General features: G+C 43.5%; 1 protein-coding gene across 9 annotated transcripts in view; it reads left to right on the top strand.

Annotated features, from left to right (window-relative positions):
• RUFY3 (RUN and FYVE domain containing 3) overlaps positions 1-15907 on the top strand; it is a 73910-nt gene that overhangs the window by 48087 nt on the left and 9916 nt on the right. For 6 of the 9 annotated variants that reach the window (XR_011559569.1, XM_070756891.1, XM_070756892.1 and 3 more), the window contains exons 10-15: positions 127-210; positions 1420-1587; positions 3162-3259; positions 10509-10628; positions 13686-13809; positions 15418-15494. Coding sequence is in view for 8 of the 9 variants with exons in the window: in XM_070756891.1 (XP_070612992.1) it covers positions 127-210; positions 1420-1587; positions 3162-3259; positions 10509-10628; positions 13686-13809; positions 15418-15494 (671 nt within the window). In the remaining variant the exon portion in view is untranslated. Of the gene's footprint in view, positions 1-126; positions 211-1419; positions 1588-3161; positions 3260-5683; positions 6014-10508; positions 10629-13685; positions 13810-15417; positions 15495-15907 lie in introns of those variants that run through there. The other 3 variants (XM_070756898.1, XM_070756899.1, XM_070756894.1) reach the window with 2 other exon arrangements.

The following is a 15907-nucleotide window of genomic DNA, read 5'->3' as shown; positions in this document are numbered from 1 at the left end:
CAGAAGAGACAGCACTAATCTCCATCAATGATTTGTTATTTATTTCTGAACTGTATTCAAAGTGATTCTGGACTTCACCTCTCTTACTCAACCTCTTTCATCCTCTTTGCTTTATCTTCATTCTAGGTGAACAAGCAGGATCGAACCGCAGACGGGCATGCCCTCACTGAAGCAAGGAAACAGCTAAAAGAGGAAACACAGTTAAGACTGGTAAGATGGTTAGCAAGTGAAGAGAAGCTAGGGCAGGATTACAACTCTTTGTAAGTTTGTTCTGTCCCTTAGTTACACAGATTGCAATGCTCAACAAGGTCTTCTTTAACAACTTTTATTCATAACGTTTTTAATCCAAATTATCAACCAATCATCTCATTTCCAGCCAAGTTCATTTGTTCTCAGCAACTCCGCATTCCAATCTCATTTCTACTTTAATGACTCCGGGAGCTATGCCAAAGGCTAAATCAGTACTGTCCCGGATAGATAAGATTCCTCATACATCACGAACTCTGACAGCTTCCCCCAAACCCTCAGATACCTTGCATCTTCTTCTTGGTTAACAGTTCTGAAAAGCTAGAAGCCGTCTTTCCTGAGAAACTTCATCAGAGCAACCTGGAAGAAACAGCTGCTACGAGAAGAGTTGCGCTCCAAAAAGAATTTACCCAGACTCCCATTCTTTCATAGCTCTACTCTTTCAGTAAAATAATATTTTCTCGTGTTGCTTTTGATCTTTCCCCCAACTAACTTCAGATTGTGTCCCCTTGTTCTTGTGTTCACTTTCCTATTAAAAACACTTCCCTCCTGGACCTTATTTAACCCTTTGACATATTTAAATGTTTCAATCATGTCCCTCCTTTCCCTTCTGTCCTCCAGACTAGACAGATTGAGTTCATGAAGTCTTTCCTGATACGTTTTATGCTTAAGACCTTCCACCATTCTTGTAGCCCGTCTTTGGACCCGTTCAGTTTTGTCAATATCTTTTTGTAGGTGAGGTTTCCAGAGCTGAACACAGTATTCCAAATGTGGTCTCACCAGCGCTCTATATATAGCGGGATCATAATCTCCCTCTTCCTGCTTGTGATACCTCTAGCTATGCAGCCAAGCATCCTACTTGCTTTCCCTACCGCCTGACTGCACTGTTCACCCATGAAGGGCTTTATAGGTCATAACCAACACTTTGAATTGCGTCTGGCAACCGATCGGCAACCAATGCAGCCCGCGGAGTGCTGGAGAGACATGGACATGCCTAGGGAGGCCCATGACCCCTCGCTTGGCTGCATTTTATTATTTTAATAATAAATAAAAATAAATTTTGCACAATCTGTAGTTTCCAAACGCTCTTCAAAGGTAGCCCCGTGTAGGTAGCATTGCAGTAGCCGAACCTCGAGGTTTAATGCCCGTAATGTGTCTGTTCTTTCCTTCTAGGATGTGGAAAAAGAACTTGAAATGCAGATCGGAATGAGACAAGAGATGGAGCTGGCGATGAAGATGCTGGAGAAAGACGTTTGCGAGAAGCAGGATGCCCTCGTGGTGCTCAGGCAACAGCTGGATGATCTCAGGGCCCTAAAACTTGAACTTTCTTTCAAGCTGCAGGTAAATCAAGGGGAATGGGTTAATTGCAGGGGGTCCTGCCTCATCCTCTTCACTTTCATTTGGGAGAAATGGAGAGTTTGGACCCGGGAGAATAAGACGACTTAGTAGTTACAAAGCTTAGTAGTTACAAAGCTTAGTAGTTACAGAGCTTAGTAGTTACAAAGCTTAGTAGTTACAAAGCTTCGTAGTTACAAAGCTTAGTAGTTACAGAGCTTAGTAGTTACAAAACTTAGAAACATAGAAGATTGACGGCAGAAAAAGATCTCATGGTCCATCTAGTCTGCCCTTATACTATTTCCTGTATTTTATCTTTGGATGGACCTATGTTTATCACAGGCTTGTTTAAATTCAGTTACTGTGGATTTACCAATCACGTCTGCTGGATGTTTGTTCCAAGCATCTATTACTCTTTCAGTAAAATAATATTTTAATAATAATAATAATAATAATAATTATTATTATTATTATTTATTAGATTTGTATACCGCCCCTCTCCAAAAACTCGAGGCCTTATTGTAGGTTGGGGTTATCATCCAGAATGGGTTGATCTCATCCATTCAGCTTGCAGGACAGAGTCTGTCAACTTTAATTGAAACATAGAAACATAGAAGATTGACGGCAGAAAAAGATCTCATGGTCCATCTAGTCTGCCTTTATACTATTTCCTGTATTTTTATCTTAGGATGGATCTATGTTTACCCCAGGCATGTTTCAATTCAGTGACTGCGGATTTACCGACCACGTCTGCTGGAAGTTTGTTCCAAGCATCTACTACTCTTTCAGTCAAATCATATTTTCTCACGTTGCTTCTGATCTTTCCCCCAAACTAACCTCAGATTGTGGTCCCTTGTTCTTGTGTTCACTTTCCTATTGAAAACACTTCCCTCCTGCATGTTATTTAACCCTTTAACATATTTAAATGTTTCGATCATGTCCCCCCTTTTCCTTCTGTCCTCCAGACTATATAGATTGAGTTCATGAAGTCTTTCCTGATACGTTTTATGCTTAAGACCTTCCACCATTCTTGTAGCCCATCTTTGGACCTGTTCAATTTTGTCAATATCTTTTTGTAGGTGAGGTCTCCAGAACTGAACACAGTATTCCAAATGTGGTCTCACCAGCACTCTATATAGCGGGATCATAATCTCCCTCTTCCTGCTTGTTATACCTCTAGCTATGCAGCCAAGCATCCTACTTGCTTTCCCTACCGCCTGACTGCACTGTTCTCCCATTTTGAGACTGTCAGAAATCACTACCCCTAAATCCTTCTCTTCTGAAGTTTTTGCTAACACAGAACTGCCAGTACAATACTCAGATTGAGGATTCCTTTTCCCCAGATGCATTATTTTACATTTGGCAACATTAAACTGCAGTTGCCATTGCTTTGACCATTTATCTAGTAAGGCTAAATCATTTACCATATTACAGACGCCTCCAGGAATATCAACCCTATTGCACACTTTAGAGTCATCTGCACATGGTGATTGTTGCTCCTGTATTAACCGTGACTTAATAATCTTTAAAGATAAGTAAACATAGTGATTGGTCTCTTTGGGTTTGTTTCTTTTTTTAAGAGTTCAGACTTGGGAATGAAACAGAAGAGTGAACTGAATAGCCGCTTGGAGGAGAAGACCAGTCAAATGGCCGCTACAATTAAACTGCTTGAACAGAGGTAAACACGAAACCGGCTTATCCAAGCAAGCTAAAATTGTCATTTATATTCATCCTTTCATTCATGTTTGGGTTACATGAAAATAGCAGTTAGGCTTACTAAACTTGTTTCTTGCAGTCACCTTGAGTCCCACAGAATTGGGAAGCATATAAATCAATTAAATTAATTTAAATTAAATTGCCAAGTCTCTTATAATTAGTCTGCTGCAGTATAAACTTGGGAAATATTGACCTGCATGTTATATGACAGCAGTGATGCAACTTCAGGACAGAATTTCCCCCAGAATTCTAAGTCCCAAAAAGGTTGCACCACATAAATAAGTACAGTAGTACCCCTAGATATGAGCATAATTCGTTCCATAAGGGAGCTTGTATCTCGAGGCAACTCGTATTCTGGAACAAATAACTTTTTCCCCCTCCGAGATAACCAAAAGCAAGGATTCTTGCGCCACCTAGTGGACGCTCGGCTCGTATCCCGAATTTGAGCTCGGGAGTAGAACAGAAATGTCTCTCCCCTCGTGGCTCGTATCTTGAAATACTCGCATGTAGAGCAGCTCGTATCTAGAGGTACTACTGTACTGTATTTTTCGGAGTATAAGACGCATCGGTGTATAAGATGTCGTGGTTTGTGTAATGATTAAAGCCTGTTGGGACCTTAACCCCGCGGAGATCGATGGATAAAAGCCTTAGTCATTTGTTCAAACAAGATATATTTTATTTTAAAAACAGAAATAAACAAAATAAAACAATGTCTCGAGGGACAACATACTATATATGTTCTGTCTGGGTTCCCCCAGATGCCAACACCAACTAAAAAGAGTATCCAGACACGCTGATAAAAAGCAAAGTCATTTTATATCTTTGAAAACAAACACAGATAACAAAAACTGTTCTTACAAACTGGAATGCTATGAAGCTTCACAGAAGAGTCACGACGGCCAGACAATACAACAGGCTTCTTGCTGGCACACACACCACTGTAGATAATAAAACCCACGCCTCCCCCAAGTTTTCAGCCTTCGAGGCCACAAGCCAGAATCAGAGACGCCAAGGATCGAAGCAAGGTCACAGGACTCCCAAAAGATAACTCTCCACAATACAGGAAGGAAGGGCCTGCCTTTTCAGCCTTTCTGAGGAGAACCACACCCAAACCCAGCTGTTGCCTATTAGGGATGGAAATACCTGGCTAATTGTCCCCTTCGTTGTGCTGCCCTTCTCTGCCTCATATCTATGATGGCTTGTGCGTTCTCATCTAATGATTCCAGGCTCCTCGCTGGGGAGAGCTCCCCCCCGGGGGTCTCAGGCTGTTCTCCCTCCTCCTCGTCCTGACATTCCTCTTCCCCGTCTGCCTGGTCCTCCTCCTCCTCCTCGTCCTCCCCCTCTGAGCATGGAGCCGGCAGAGTTCCAGCCGTTCCCTGAGGAGCCTCAGACTGAATCACAACAATATACGTCTTACATGATGGAGGATTAGAAGAGAAGAGAGTCAGGAGTGAAGAAGAAGGAAGTGAGTTGGCAGGATATTACATCATAAGAGGAGGATCTAATAAGGCACACATAGTTAACTCTTTCATTACTAAATGTCTCTGAGGGGCTGTCAATATACAGCATGACATAAGATTCACCTTAGTTTTGGGGCAGGAAAATAAGGAGGAAAAATTCTGTCCACCAGGTTATTCATCTGGCTAGTCCTTAGTGTGGTCAGCTTCAGCACATTAGTTTGCTATTTTTGATCGTGCTTGCTTGCTTTTTATCCCCTGGGTTGTGGATAAAAAACCAGTTTCTAAAACACTTCACTTCTCTCTCTCTTCAAAGAGAGAAACAATGAGAAAAGCTGGCAAAGGGGCGATCGCTTCCCTCGTTGGGGCTGAAAAAAAGCATTTGTAATATAAGACGCACCCAAATTTGTAGACTCTTTTAGGAGGGGGGAAAGTGCGTCTTATACTCTGGAAAATACGGTAAATTATGTGGATTCCGCAACTATCCACAGCTGTTTAGAGAGCAGCAAAGAGCTGCATGGTTTTGTAGATCTTTACCGCCATCTACAGGTAGCCATATGTTTGTGACATGTTCATTTTTCTCAAAAGGAAAATTTTTCCAGGGTTTGTCAAGGATGGGATTCTCCTGTAAGCAGGCACAATTGTGTTGCTACTGAATAAGGCCTGCAAAAGGACTTCTATCCTCATTCTTTATTCTGGGTTTAACAAAGATTTAAGAAGCATCTGCAGATCCTTGCAAAATCAATAGAAGAAAGGCAGTCAGGGCTTTAAAGTGCTTATTTAAAGAACTGTTATATATATCTACTGATATCTCTTTGATTAACTGGTGTATTTTTTTTTTATTACGTATTTTCTCTACTTCCAACACCCCATTTTCCCCCTATCATTTTTATTTCCTTTTTTTTGTCCCTCCCCACTCCCCTTTACAGCGAAAAAGATTTGGTGAAACAGGCAAAAACCTTAAATAGCGCAGCAAACAAATTAATTCAAAAGCCTCACTAGACATTTTAATTCTGGGCAGCCGATCACATCGCAACTCTGGCATCCGAGCGAAGAGCAAAAAAAAACAAAAATCGAGAATTTAAGATGTCAGAATTACATGTTGTCCCAAAAAAGTTGGCGTGGAATTTGATGGGAAATTTTTTTTTGGTTTCGTTTTGTTTTTAAAAAAGATTTTATTCGGAAATAGAAAAATTAACTTCTGGCTTTCCTTTTCCCACCGGGTTAAATGCTTAAAAAAAACTTTATTAAAAAAAAAACTTTATTAAAAGAGCAGCAATTTGACCAGCATGTACTCCAGAAAGAAGATAAGATAAAATCTGATTTATGGCTATGTACATGCAATTGTATTACCAGGTTTATCTTTCGTTTAGCCTTTACAACGTGACATAGAAAGGTATAGCGACGTTCCTTCCTCGTCCCAAAATGTTCAACTTCCAAGGAATAAATTCTTGGTTTCCCTGTTGTGAAGTAGATGGGAGGGTGAAAAAAAACCAGGAATTTTGGAAGCCTGCAGGCAACCTAGATTTTTGCAGTTGCTTTTCGGAACACTTGGCCGTTATTAATCAAAGGCTTTTCTGCAATGCAACCTTTTCTACCTGGGCCTTGGCTCAGGATGTTCTGTAAATTGAAATTGATTTGAAAGTTTGGAGGGGGGGGCACTGCAAAGCAGGCCCCCTTAAGGGGGGATATTCCCATTCCCAGGAATCAAATTCTTCCAATTGAAGCCAGATGGAAGTTATTTCCCTGTTGCTTGGCTTGTTGGCTCGATTTCCAGTTGAGAATAAATCCCTTGTCCCGATTTGCTTTTTTGCAAGAATTTCCTTTAAAGGCTACCTGCCAATCCATCTCTTGTTTGACGTAGCTGCAGATCGGATGGGTATTTAACGAATACAGTGGTCCCTCGATTTTTGCGGGTTCGAACTTCGCGAAACGGCTATACCACGGTTTTTCAAAAATATTAATTAAAAAAATACTTTGCTGTTTTTTTCCCTATACCATGGTATTTCCCACCCGATGACGTCATACGTCATCGCCCAACCTTCGTCCGCCTTTAATAATTTTTTTTTAAATAAACTTTAATAAATAAACATGGTGAGTAATAATCTAAATCAGGGGTCCCCAACCATCGGGCCACGGACCAGTACCGGGCCGCGGGGCATGTTGCACCGGTCCGTGGAGTCAGCAGCTGCCAGTCCTCCTGCCGCCGCCCCCTCCCTCCAGTGCTTCATCTCCCGCTGGGAAAGAGGCCTCGGGAGGCAGGTTCTGCCGGCCACAGGGCGATGGACGGGACAGAGGGGCGGGAAGGACCGGGAGGCTCAAGCCTCTTTTGGCTTCTGCCGTAGCACGCCTATGCATTTTTGGCTGGGGGGAGAGGCAGGAGGGCTGGCCTGACCCCCTCCCTCCAGCACTTCACCTGCCGCCGGGCAAGAGGGTTTGGGAGGCAGGTTCTGCCGGCCACAGGGCGATGGCGGGAAAGAGGGGCGGGAAGGACCAGCACCCCCATGCTTAATCCGGCCCCCAACCACACCCCTTTCCGCCCCCACCGGGCCATAGAAAAATTGCCTTGCTGAAACTGGTCCCTGGTGGAAAAAACGTTGGGGACCACTGATCTAAATCATTGCTAAGGGAATGAGAAATTGCAGTTTAGGGGTTTAAAGTGTTAAGGGAAGGCTTGTGATACTGTTCCTAGCCCAAAATAGTGTATTTACTTCCGCATCTCTACTTCGCGGAAATTCAACTTTCACAGGCGGTCTCAGAACGCATCCCACACGAAAATCGAGGGAACACTGTATTCCAAAATCTCTCCCAGAATTCAGACGATGCAAATCAAACCAATTTTTCATTGCTCGAGAGTTGTAACCGGAATTTAATTTTATTTTTTTTAGCAATCTGAGGACAAGCTAAGATATCAGGCCACTTACGTAACAGGGAATCTAAACCATCTCCCTTAGATAACATGGATGCAAAATCTAGCTGTTAGCTTTTGGGTTTTTTAAAAAAATTGGTCAACCTTCCTTTCCCTTTGCATTGACTTCTACCTCTGCCTTTTCTTCCTAAAAAATATAGTGAATCTCATTTCCTGGTTGACTTTTATAATACGTGCGTCTTGCCTTTCTTCCCTTGCTCTTTTGGAGAAAAAAACCTGAATCCATTATCCCTTTCGTATATATAAAAAGGATAAACAGAACTCAGAACTAGTAGGGTTTCATTGCGGGGTCTCACTCTTTAATGAAAAGCAATGGCAGTGAAGAGAAATTTGGCCATTGTTTATTAGCATTTGATTCGGAGCGATGTCGACCCAACAAGGGGTTTTGCTAGGAGTTGTAGTGAAAGAGCATCTAAGCCTTAGAAAGTCTACTAAAAGACCGTGCTGTAACTCAAGAATTTATTTATTTCTTCTTTCTTTTCCTAATTCTGATGAAACCCGAAGTGATTGTACGAGAGCGTGTGGAGAATTATCAACGTTTCTAAAGCTATCCAAACTATTTTTTCCCCAGCTTTAATAGTTGTTCTGCAACTAAGTGGCTGTCACGGATTGTAAAAGTCCATTTGAACTTTACACCGTGGAGGTGATGGATTTAAGAGATCCAAGCATGTCACGGATTGTTTTTCCGTTGTCTATCAAGACACTATTTTGTTTTCTACTTTTATAATAAAAGAAAGCTTGTTTTGATCAACCATCCTCTGCTACCATGTCACGGATTGTAAAAGTCCGTTTGAACTTTACACCGTGGAGGTGATGGATTTAAGAGATCCAAGCATGGTTAATCAAAACAAGCTTTCTTTTATTATAAAAGTAGAAAACAAAATAGTGTTTTGATAGACAACGGAAAAACAAAAGCTCACATCATGGAGTCTTAAGAACAACGGGAGCAAGCAGATCAACAAGATGGAAATGACAAGGAGGCTGTTACATAAAATATGGGAGGTGATTAATGGCAAGGCACACATGTTAACTCTTTAATTACTGAATGTCTCTGAGGCTGGCAATATTCAGCGTGACAGTGGCCTCCCAGTGTTTCTCCACCATTGCTAGGAAATACTTTGGGTTGTATTGATTGAGGATTTGGTGAAGCCAATATTGGGCTGGTCCACTGCGCAGTCCCAGTTGGAAAAATGGAGATGTGCATCAATCTCCTCCTCCTCGATGGGTACACGCGCCCGCCCGTGTGAGATTACGCTCCTGCGCATGAGCAGGAAGTGAAATCTTGCCTGAGCATGCTCATATGCACAAGATTTCCCCGATTTTCGGCATTATTTTTGCATCCATGCATGCATGCACAGAAGCAAAAAAAATTCTGAAAATCAGAGAAATCTCATGTGAGATTCGGCTTCTGCGCATGCTCAGGAACCCGAATCTCACGCCGATGTTCACATCTAACATGAACACATGCACGCCCAGTGCCAGTAGATCACCGGTAGCGCCACGACGGGCGGCCCTTCCCTGGCTCAATTGTATAAGTCTAAGGACAAGTAGTGGGTTCTACAACCCATTGCTATTGGTTGACGCAACGCTTCTGCGCATGCGCAGAAACATTATTTACCCGGAGAAGGCCAACTCGGTGGGACCTGATCGGTCGCTGGGATTCATGCGGCAGAAGTCCTACCTTTCCGACGGTACCCTTTGGCTAGTGAAGGGCTCCTCGTTTTCGGCACTATTGGTGCATTCTCCGAGACCAGTGTGGGCGAGCGTGCATGTCGGCGCAAGATTCGGCTTCTGCCCATGCGCCACAAGCAAAATCTCATGCGAAGATACTCGCGGGAGAAAGAGTCCGCCTATTTTCAGAGATTTCTTTGTTTCCGTGTATGCGCGGAAGCAAAAAACCGCCCAAAATAGGCGAAATCTCACACATGAGCATCCTCGTGAGAGATTTCGCTTACGGCAGATGTGCAGAATCGGACTCTCGTACAGGGGCATGCGTTCACAGGCCGGGGATGGGCAGCTCAATGCACTACTGCCTCGGCGGACTGAATTCGCGAGGCTGTTTCAGAGGCGTCAAGGCAAGGCGGCGTCATTATTTTGGCAGAACAATTCCTTCTACCCGACCAGTGAAGCCTTCACCCTAAGTATTTGCCCCCCTCCCCACCGTTGGCGGACCCAAGTAGCCCCAAAATCAGTTTGTGTGTTGTGATAGTATCCGTTGGCCCCCTTTCTTCTCGTTCAGCAGCCCCTGCCCCCCCCCCCAAAAAAAAATTAGTCTGGGAACCCTAAACGAACAGCCCACAACTTTTCACCGTTCAGTCCGGAACTCCTAGCGTGCTTCCTACCCCCCCCCCCCCCCCGATGTAACAGTTGTGACTGAGGCTAGACAAATGCACTAATAACCTAGGTTACCCTTTGGCGAAAAATGTTTCCAGTTGTATAATAAAGCTGCGGTGTAATGTAACGAAGACCCCACCGAGACCTTTTCACATTAATCTGTACTTGAGATTTGCTTTTGACTATGGATATTAAAAGTGATGTTTTATGTTTACCATCTAATGACTGTAAACTGTAGTAATAGAATAAAAAAAAAATGGAAAAGAGACACTGTTGCTGCCTGGTTCACCTCCAGCCATTTTGATTTTATTTTTTAAAAGTCCTTCGTTAGATTTTTGTTTTTTTCTCGTCCACCGCACTGCTTCTCGTTCCCGCGCTCATCCCTCCATCGCTCATTTCTGCCTTTTCCTTTTATTTATGGTTTCAATTTGGTCTTCCCCCCCTACCATAGCTTTTGTTTTTTATCACAAGTTCATATGGCTCATACCCAGATTGCAGCTGTCCGAGCGGGAGAGCCAGACGCTACGGGAAGACAACCGGCTCTTCAAGGACGAATTCGGGGACAAGATCAACAGCCTTCAAGTCGAAGTGGAGCAACTCACGAAGCAGCGGTGAAGATAGAACCGTTTCTTTTCCTCTGGGTGTCTTTCGTTGGCGGGAGTTTTCTGTCTGCGGCTCTGGAGCCGCGTGTGGCTCTTTTGTCCTTCTGCTGTGGCTGGTCGGCGCCACAATTGATTTCGGTTAGGATAGGTAGAGGAAAAAAGGATGCCGTGTTAGGACAGGTGTAGGCAAGGTTGGCTGTTCTATGACTTTATTTATTTATTGTTAGAGTTGAAAGGGACCATGCAGGTCATCAAGTCCAAACCCCTGCCTGAGCAGGAATCCTAAAGCACCCCAGCCAAGTGGCAGTCCAATCTCCTCTTGAAAGTGTCCAGAGTTGGGGAGTTCACAGCCTCTGCAGGCAGGTTGTTCCAATGGTTGATCGCTCTGACCGTCAAAAGTTCTTCCTTACTTCTAGGTTGAATGTTTCCTTGGTCAGCTTCCAGCCGTTGCTCCTCGTCCGGCCCTCTGGTGCTCTGGTGAATAGAGTGGCCCCCTCCTCTCTGTGGCAACCCCTCACATACCTGTATACAGCTATCATGTCCCCTCTGGCCCTCCTTTTCTCAAGGCTATCCATGCCCAGTTCCCGCAGTCTCTCTTCTGGGACTTCAACTCCCAGAATTCCTGAGCCAATCCTGCTAGCTCGGGAATTCTGGGAATTGAAGTCCACATGTCATAGAAGAGCCAACTTTGCCTATCCCTGCACTAGGAGAAGACTCTACGGTGGGGGAACCGGGCTTTTGGTTGGCAGAGGAAAAAGGGTGCCGTGCTAGGAGGAGACTCTATGGTGGGGGAACCGGGCTTTTGGTTGGCAGAGGAAAAAGGATGCCGTGCTAGGAAGAGACTCTATGGTGGGGGAACTGGGCTTTTGGTTGGTAAAGGAAAAAGGATGCCGTGCTAGGAGGAGACTCTCTGGTGGGGGAACTGGACTAATAGTTGGCAGAGGAAAAAGGATGCCGTGCTAGGAGGAGACTCTATGGTGGGGGAAACGGACTTCTGGTTGGCAGAGGAAAAAGGATGCCGTGCTAGGAGGAGACTCTATGGTGGAGGGACCGTACTTCTGGTTGGCAGAGGAAAAAGGATGCCGTGCTAGGAGGAGACTCTATGGTGAAGGAACCGGACTTCCGGTCGGCTCCCGAATTGAACGGTGGGCTTCCAGTAAGGACCTTTGTGGCTCTTTGAGTGTTTATTTGTTAGCAGAATTATTTGTTTAGCAGAGTGAGGGCATACGGGAAAAAACTGTCCTTGTGTCTAGTTGTCTTGGTGTGCAGTCCTCTGTAGCGATGTTTTGAGGGTAGGAGTTGTGTTGTGGTTAGCTCTGGCCAAGCTCCTGCCCCAAGGACTGTGGAAGGTGGATGTGGGAGAAACATCCAAATGTCACAGGCCTGTTTTGCTACCGACAGATTCGGCCAGTGAATTATCATCAGAAGAAGGAAGTGTCTGTGATATGGCAGAGGGGGGCTTGGCAGACAGCCCAGGAAGAAGCCAGTCCTCATTATCTTCGATACACTCTGATGAGGAAGCAATGATAGATCCACGCAGGCGTAGAACTATGCATAGGAGAGAACAGCTTCAAAAGTATTACAGGCGATAAGAGAGTCCACCTGTGGTTGGGTGGGGTTCAAGTAATTAGGGCTCCTACTAAATGGGCAGCGTGCCGGCCTCGTAGTGTGGAAGATTATCTGATCGTACTTGTGGACCTTGACTTGCCGTTCAGGATTGTCCTCGGGACTCTGTTTGGATTTCAGGACTTTGACCATAAATCATAGTGAGTTTTACACCATCTGAAGAGTAGAGGCTGTGACAAATTTCACAGTTACTGGTTAATTGACTGGAGTTTTATTGTCTTTGATATCTCACTGCGTTCAAGTGTGTTTTGTTTTTACAAGAAATTCCTTTGAATTTAAAAAGGGAGTTTTGCTTCTATTTTTCTTTGGATAAAGAAACTATTGTTGCATTTTCCCGTGTGTGTGTGTCTGTTTTGACTACTTTTACCTTTAATCGAAGGCTTGTGTCCTAAGCCGGCAGAACAAGTTGAAACAGTTTATATCCAGGGTGTGTTCTGTCGGGCTCTCTGGTAGACTCCTCCCAAAAATTCACAGGTACAAATTTCAGACACACACGTTTGAAAATTCAAAACAATGTTCTTTATAATGAAAATTCACTTAAACCAAGCCCTCTTTTGGTATAGCAAAGAGCACTCGTCTCCAAACAAACTGGTAATTTCTCCAAGTCCCTTATCAGTTCTGTGATACTTAGCTTGCAGCTGTGAGGCAATTCACAGTCCTTCTTCTTTCACAAAATGAAACACACTTTGCTCTGGTTTAGTTTCAAAGCGGGGAAAAATCAGCACACAAAAAGTCAAAGTCAGTAAAGCAGTCACGAAACACAACGATCAGATAATCCTCCACCATGGCCAAACCCACAGGCTGCTATTTATAGCAGCCTCACTAATGACCACAGCCCCACCCAACCACAGGTGGCCTCATTTTCTTTGGTAATAATCTCTCAGTTGTTGTTGCCTATGCATCGCTCTCCACATGCGTGGCTGTATCATTAACTCTTGTTCTGAATCCAAGGAGGAGCTAGATAATTGGTCTCCTTCTGAGCTGTCTGCCACACTCTCCTCCTCCCTATCATTCATGTCTTCTTGGTCAGAGGAGCCTTCATCAGCAGATTCCACCGGGGGGGGCAAAACAGGCCTGCAGCATGTGGATGTCTCCCCCACATCCACAGTCCTTGGGGCAGGAGCAGGGCCAGAGCTAACCACAACAGGGTGTGAGGGGTCAATCAATATTTTCACAGCCCTCTTTTTGACTCGTGCAGTATACAAGTCCTCAACGGAAGGCAGGTTGGCAGCAATTGTTTTTTTTCCTGCAGTGGTTGTGTACTGGCATTGTTCAATTAATCTTTGTTTGTTGCTCAAATGAAAATTGACATTTATAAAAATGATACTTCTTGAAGAAAAGGATGGGAACCAGTTTACTTTTGCTGTGTGTGTGTGTGTGTGTGTGTGTGTGTGTGTGTGCATGTTATATTTAACATATTTTCTCCTTTTGTTGCTTCAGAGGCCAGCTTGAAGTTGAATTGAGACGAGAACGGGAGCAATGGCTACATCCGCCTCACGGAGTCCCAGATAACAAAAGCTTGTTCGGCCTTAACAAAGGCATCCAGAAGACAGCATCCAAGATAGTAATAATTCTAGTTTGTTGCTCTATATCTCACTGGCTTAATGCTGCTTCCTTTTTTAAACTGGGTGCTTAGCTGTTCTGCCAGTGTGTCTCAACCGCCCGTAATTACAGGGTAATTAGTCCAAAAAGACACACACCACACGATAGAAGGAAAACCAGAAGTCTTTATCAACAGAAAAGCAGAAAAAACTCCCTTTTTAAATGTCAAAGGGATTTTCTGGTACACACAAGGCACAGGTTAAATGCAACCCAATTTCTCACCCAGTAACTGGGAAGTTGAGTCCAAAGTCCAGAAAGTCCACACACAGTCTTGAACAGGGAAACAGCAAAAACCACGATCTTGACGAACTATGAATCAGATAATCTTCCACAAGACTAAACCATCAGGCTGCTGTTTTCATCTGTAGCACTAATTACAGCAGCCCCACCCAACCACAGGTGGCCTCATTTATCTCCTGTAATAATCCTTCAGTTGTTCTCTCCTATGCATCACTCTACGCATGCGTGGGTCCGTCATAAGTTCTTGTTCAGAATCCAGGGATGATAAGGATGATTGATCTCCTCCTGGGCTGTCTGCCAATCTCCCCCCTTCCCTGTCACTCTCACTTCCTTGGTCAGAGGAGGCTTCGTCGGCAGATTCCATCGGGAGCAAAACAGGCCTGTGGCATGTGGATGTTTCCCCCACATCCACATTCCTTGGGGCAGGAGCTGGGCCAGAGCCAACCACAACACTTAGCATAGTGTTTATTAATCGTGGCTGGGATTCTGGCGGCTGTCAGTCAATATGCAAATATACTGTTAGGGGAATTTGTGGGATAGTGTCAAAAAACTCAAATACTGCATTTGATGATCAAGTTGAGCCCTCGGGAGGAATCAAATGTGTCATAGGTCACGAATCTCTACACATCTTTATTATGAAGCGGTATATAAGTCTTAAGTTATTAAGTTAAGTCTTAAGTTAAGTGAGACCACATTTGGAGTACTGTGTTCAGTTCTGGAGACCTCACCTACAAAAAGATATTGACAAAATTGAACGGGTCCAAAGACGGGCTACAAGAATGGTGGAAGGTCTTAAGCATAAAACGTATCAGGAAAGACTTCATGAACTCCATCTGTATAGTCTGGAGGACAGAAGGAAAAGGGGGGACATGATCGAAACATTTAAATATATTAAAGGGTTAAATAAGGTCCAGGAGGGAAGTGTTTTTAATAGGAAAGTGAACCCAAGAACAAGGGGGCACAATCTGAAGTTAGTTGGGGGAAAGATCAAAAGGAACATGAGAAAATATTATTTTTCTAAAAGAGTAGTAGATCCTTGGAACAAACTTCCAGCAGACGTGGTTGGTAAATCCACAGTAACTGAATTTAAACCTGCCTGGGATAAACATAGATCCATCCTCAGATAAAATACAGAAAATAGTATAAGGGCAGATTAGATGGACCATGAGGTCTTTTTCTATGTTGCTAAGTGCTAAGTGCTGCTACTATTATAGAAAAGCAATTCCATAATGAAAGGTTTCCACCCCTTGTTTTTAGGTAGCATATTCAAAATAAAGCATGTTTTGGGTTATTCTGCTTTGGTTCTTCAACATATCCCTTACGTTGATAGGATTCAAGCGACAGGCACCTAGAAGGCTATTCCCCATCGAGAACATCAGCGAAAGAGAATGCTCTGTTTTCAAGCAGGTATGGATTAAATCCAAAATCACAGACTTTGGCTTTTTTTTTAAAACAAGCAAAGAAACATAACAGTGATGTTTATAAGTCATAAGTCATTGTGGAAGCCTTTTTGTGATTCCTGGGGCTGGATATAGAGATAGAGATATATAGAGATTGGATACATAGATATAGATATATATATAGATACTGTATATAGATTAGATATAGATATGTAATAGATATATAGATATATACGCTGGTCAAAAAAATAAAGGGAACATTTAAACAACACAATATAACTCCAAGTAAATCAAACTTGTGTGTAATCAAACTGTCAACTTAGGAAGCAACATTGACAATCAATTTCACCTGCTGTTGTGCACATTCAACTTTGTACAGAACAAAGTAATCAATGAGAATATTTCATTCATTCAGATCTA

Source organism: Erythrolamprus reginae, chromosome 7 (genome assembly GCF_031021105.1).
Source record: "Erythrolamprus reginae isolate rEryReg1 chromosome 7, rEryReg1.hap1, whole genome shotgun sequence".
NCBI lineage: Eukaryota > Metazoa > Chordata > Lepidosauria > Squamata > Dipsadidae > Erythrolamprus > Erythrolamprus reginae.
The sequence above is the reverse complement of the archived record's forward strand: the minus strand, read 5'-3'. Positions and strand labels throughout refer to the sequence as shown.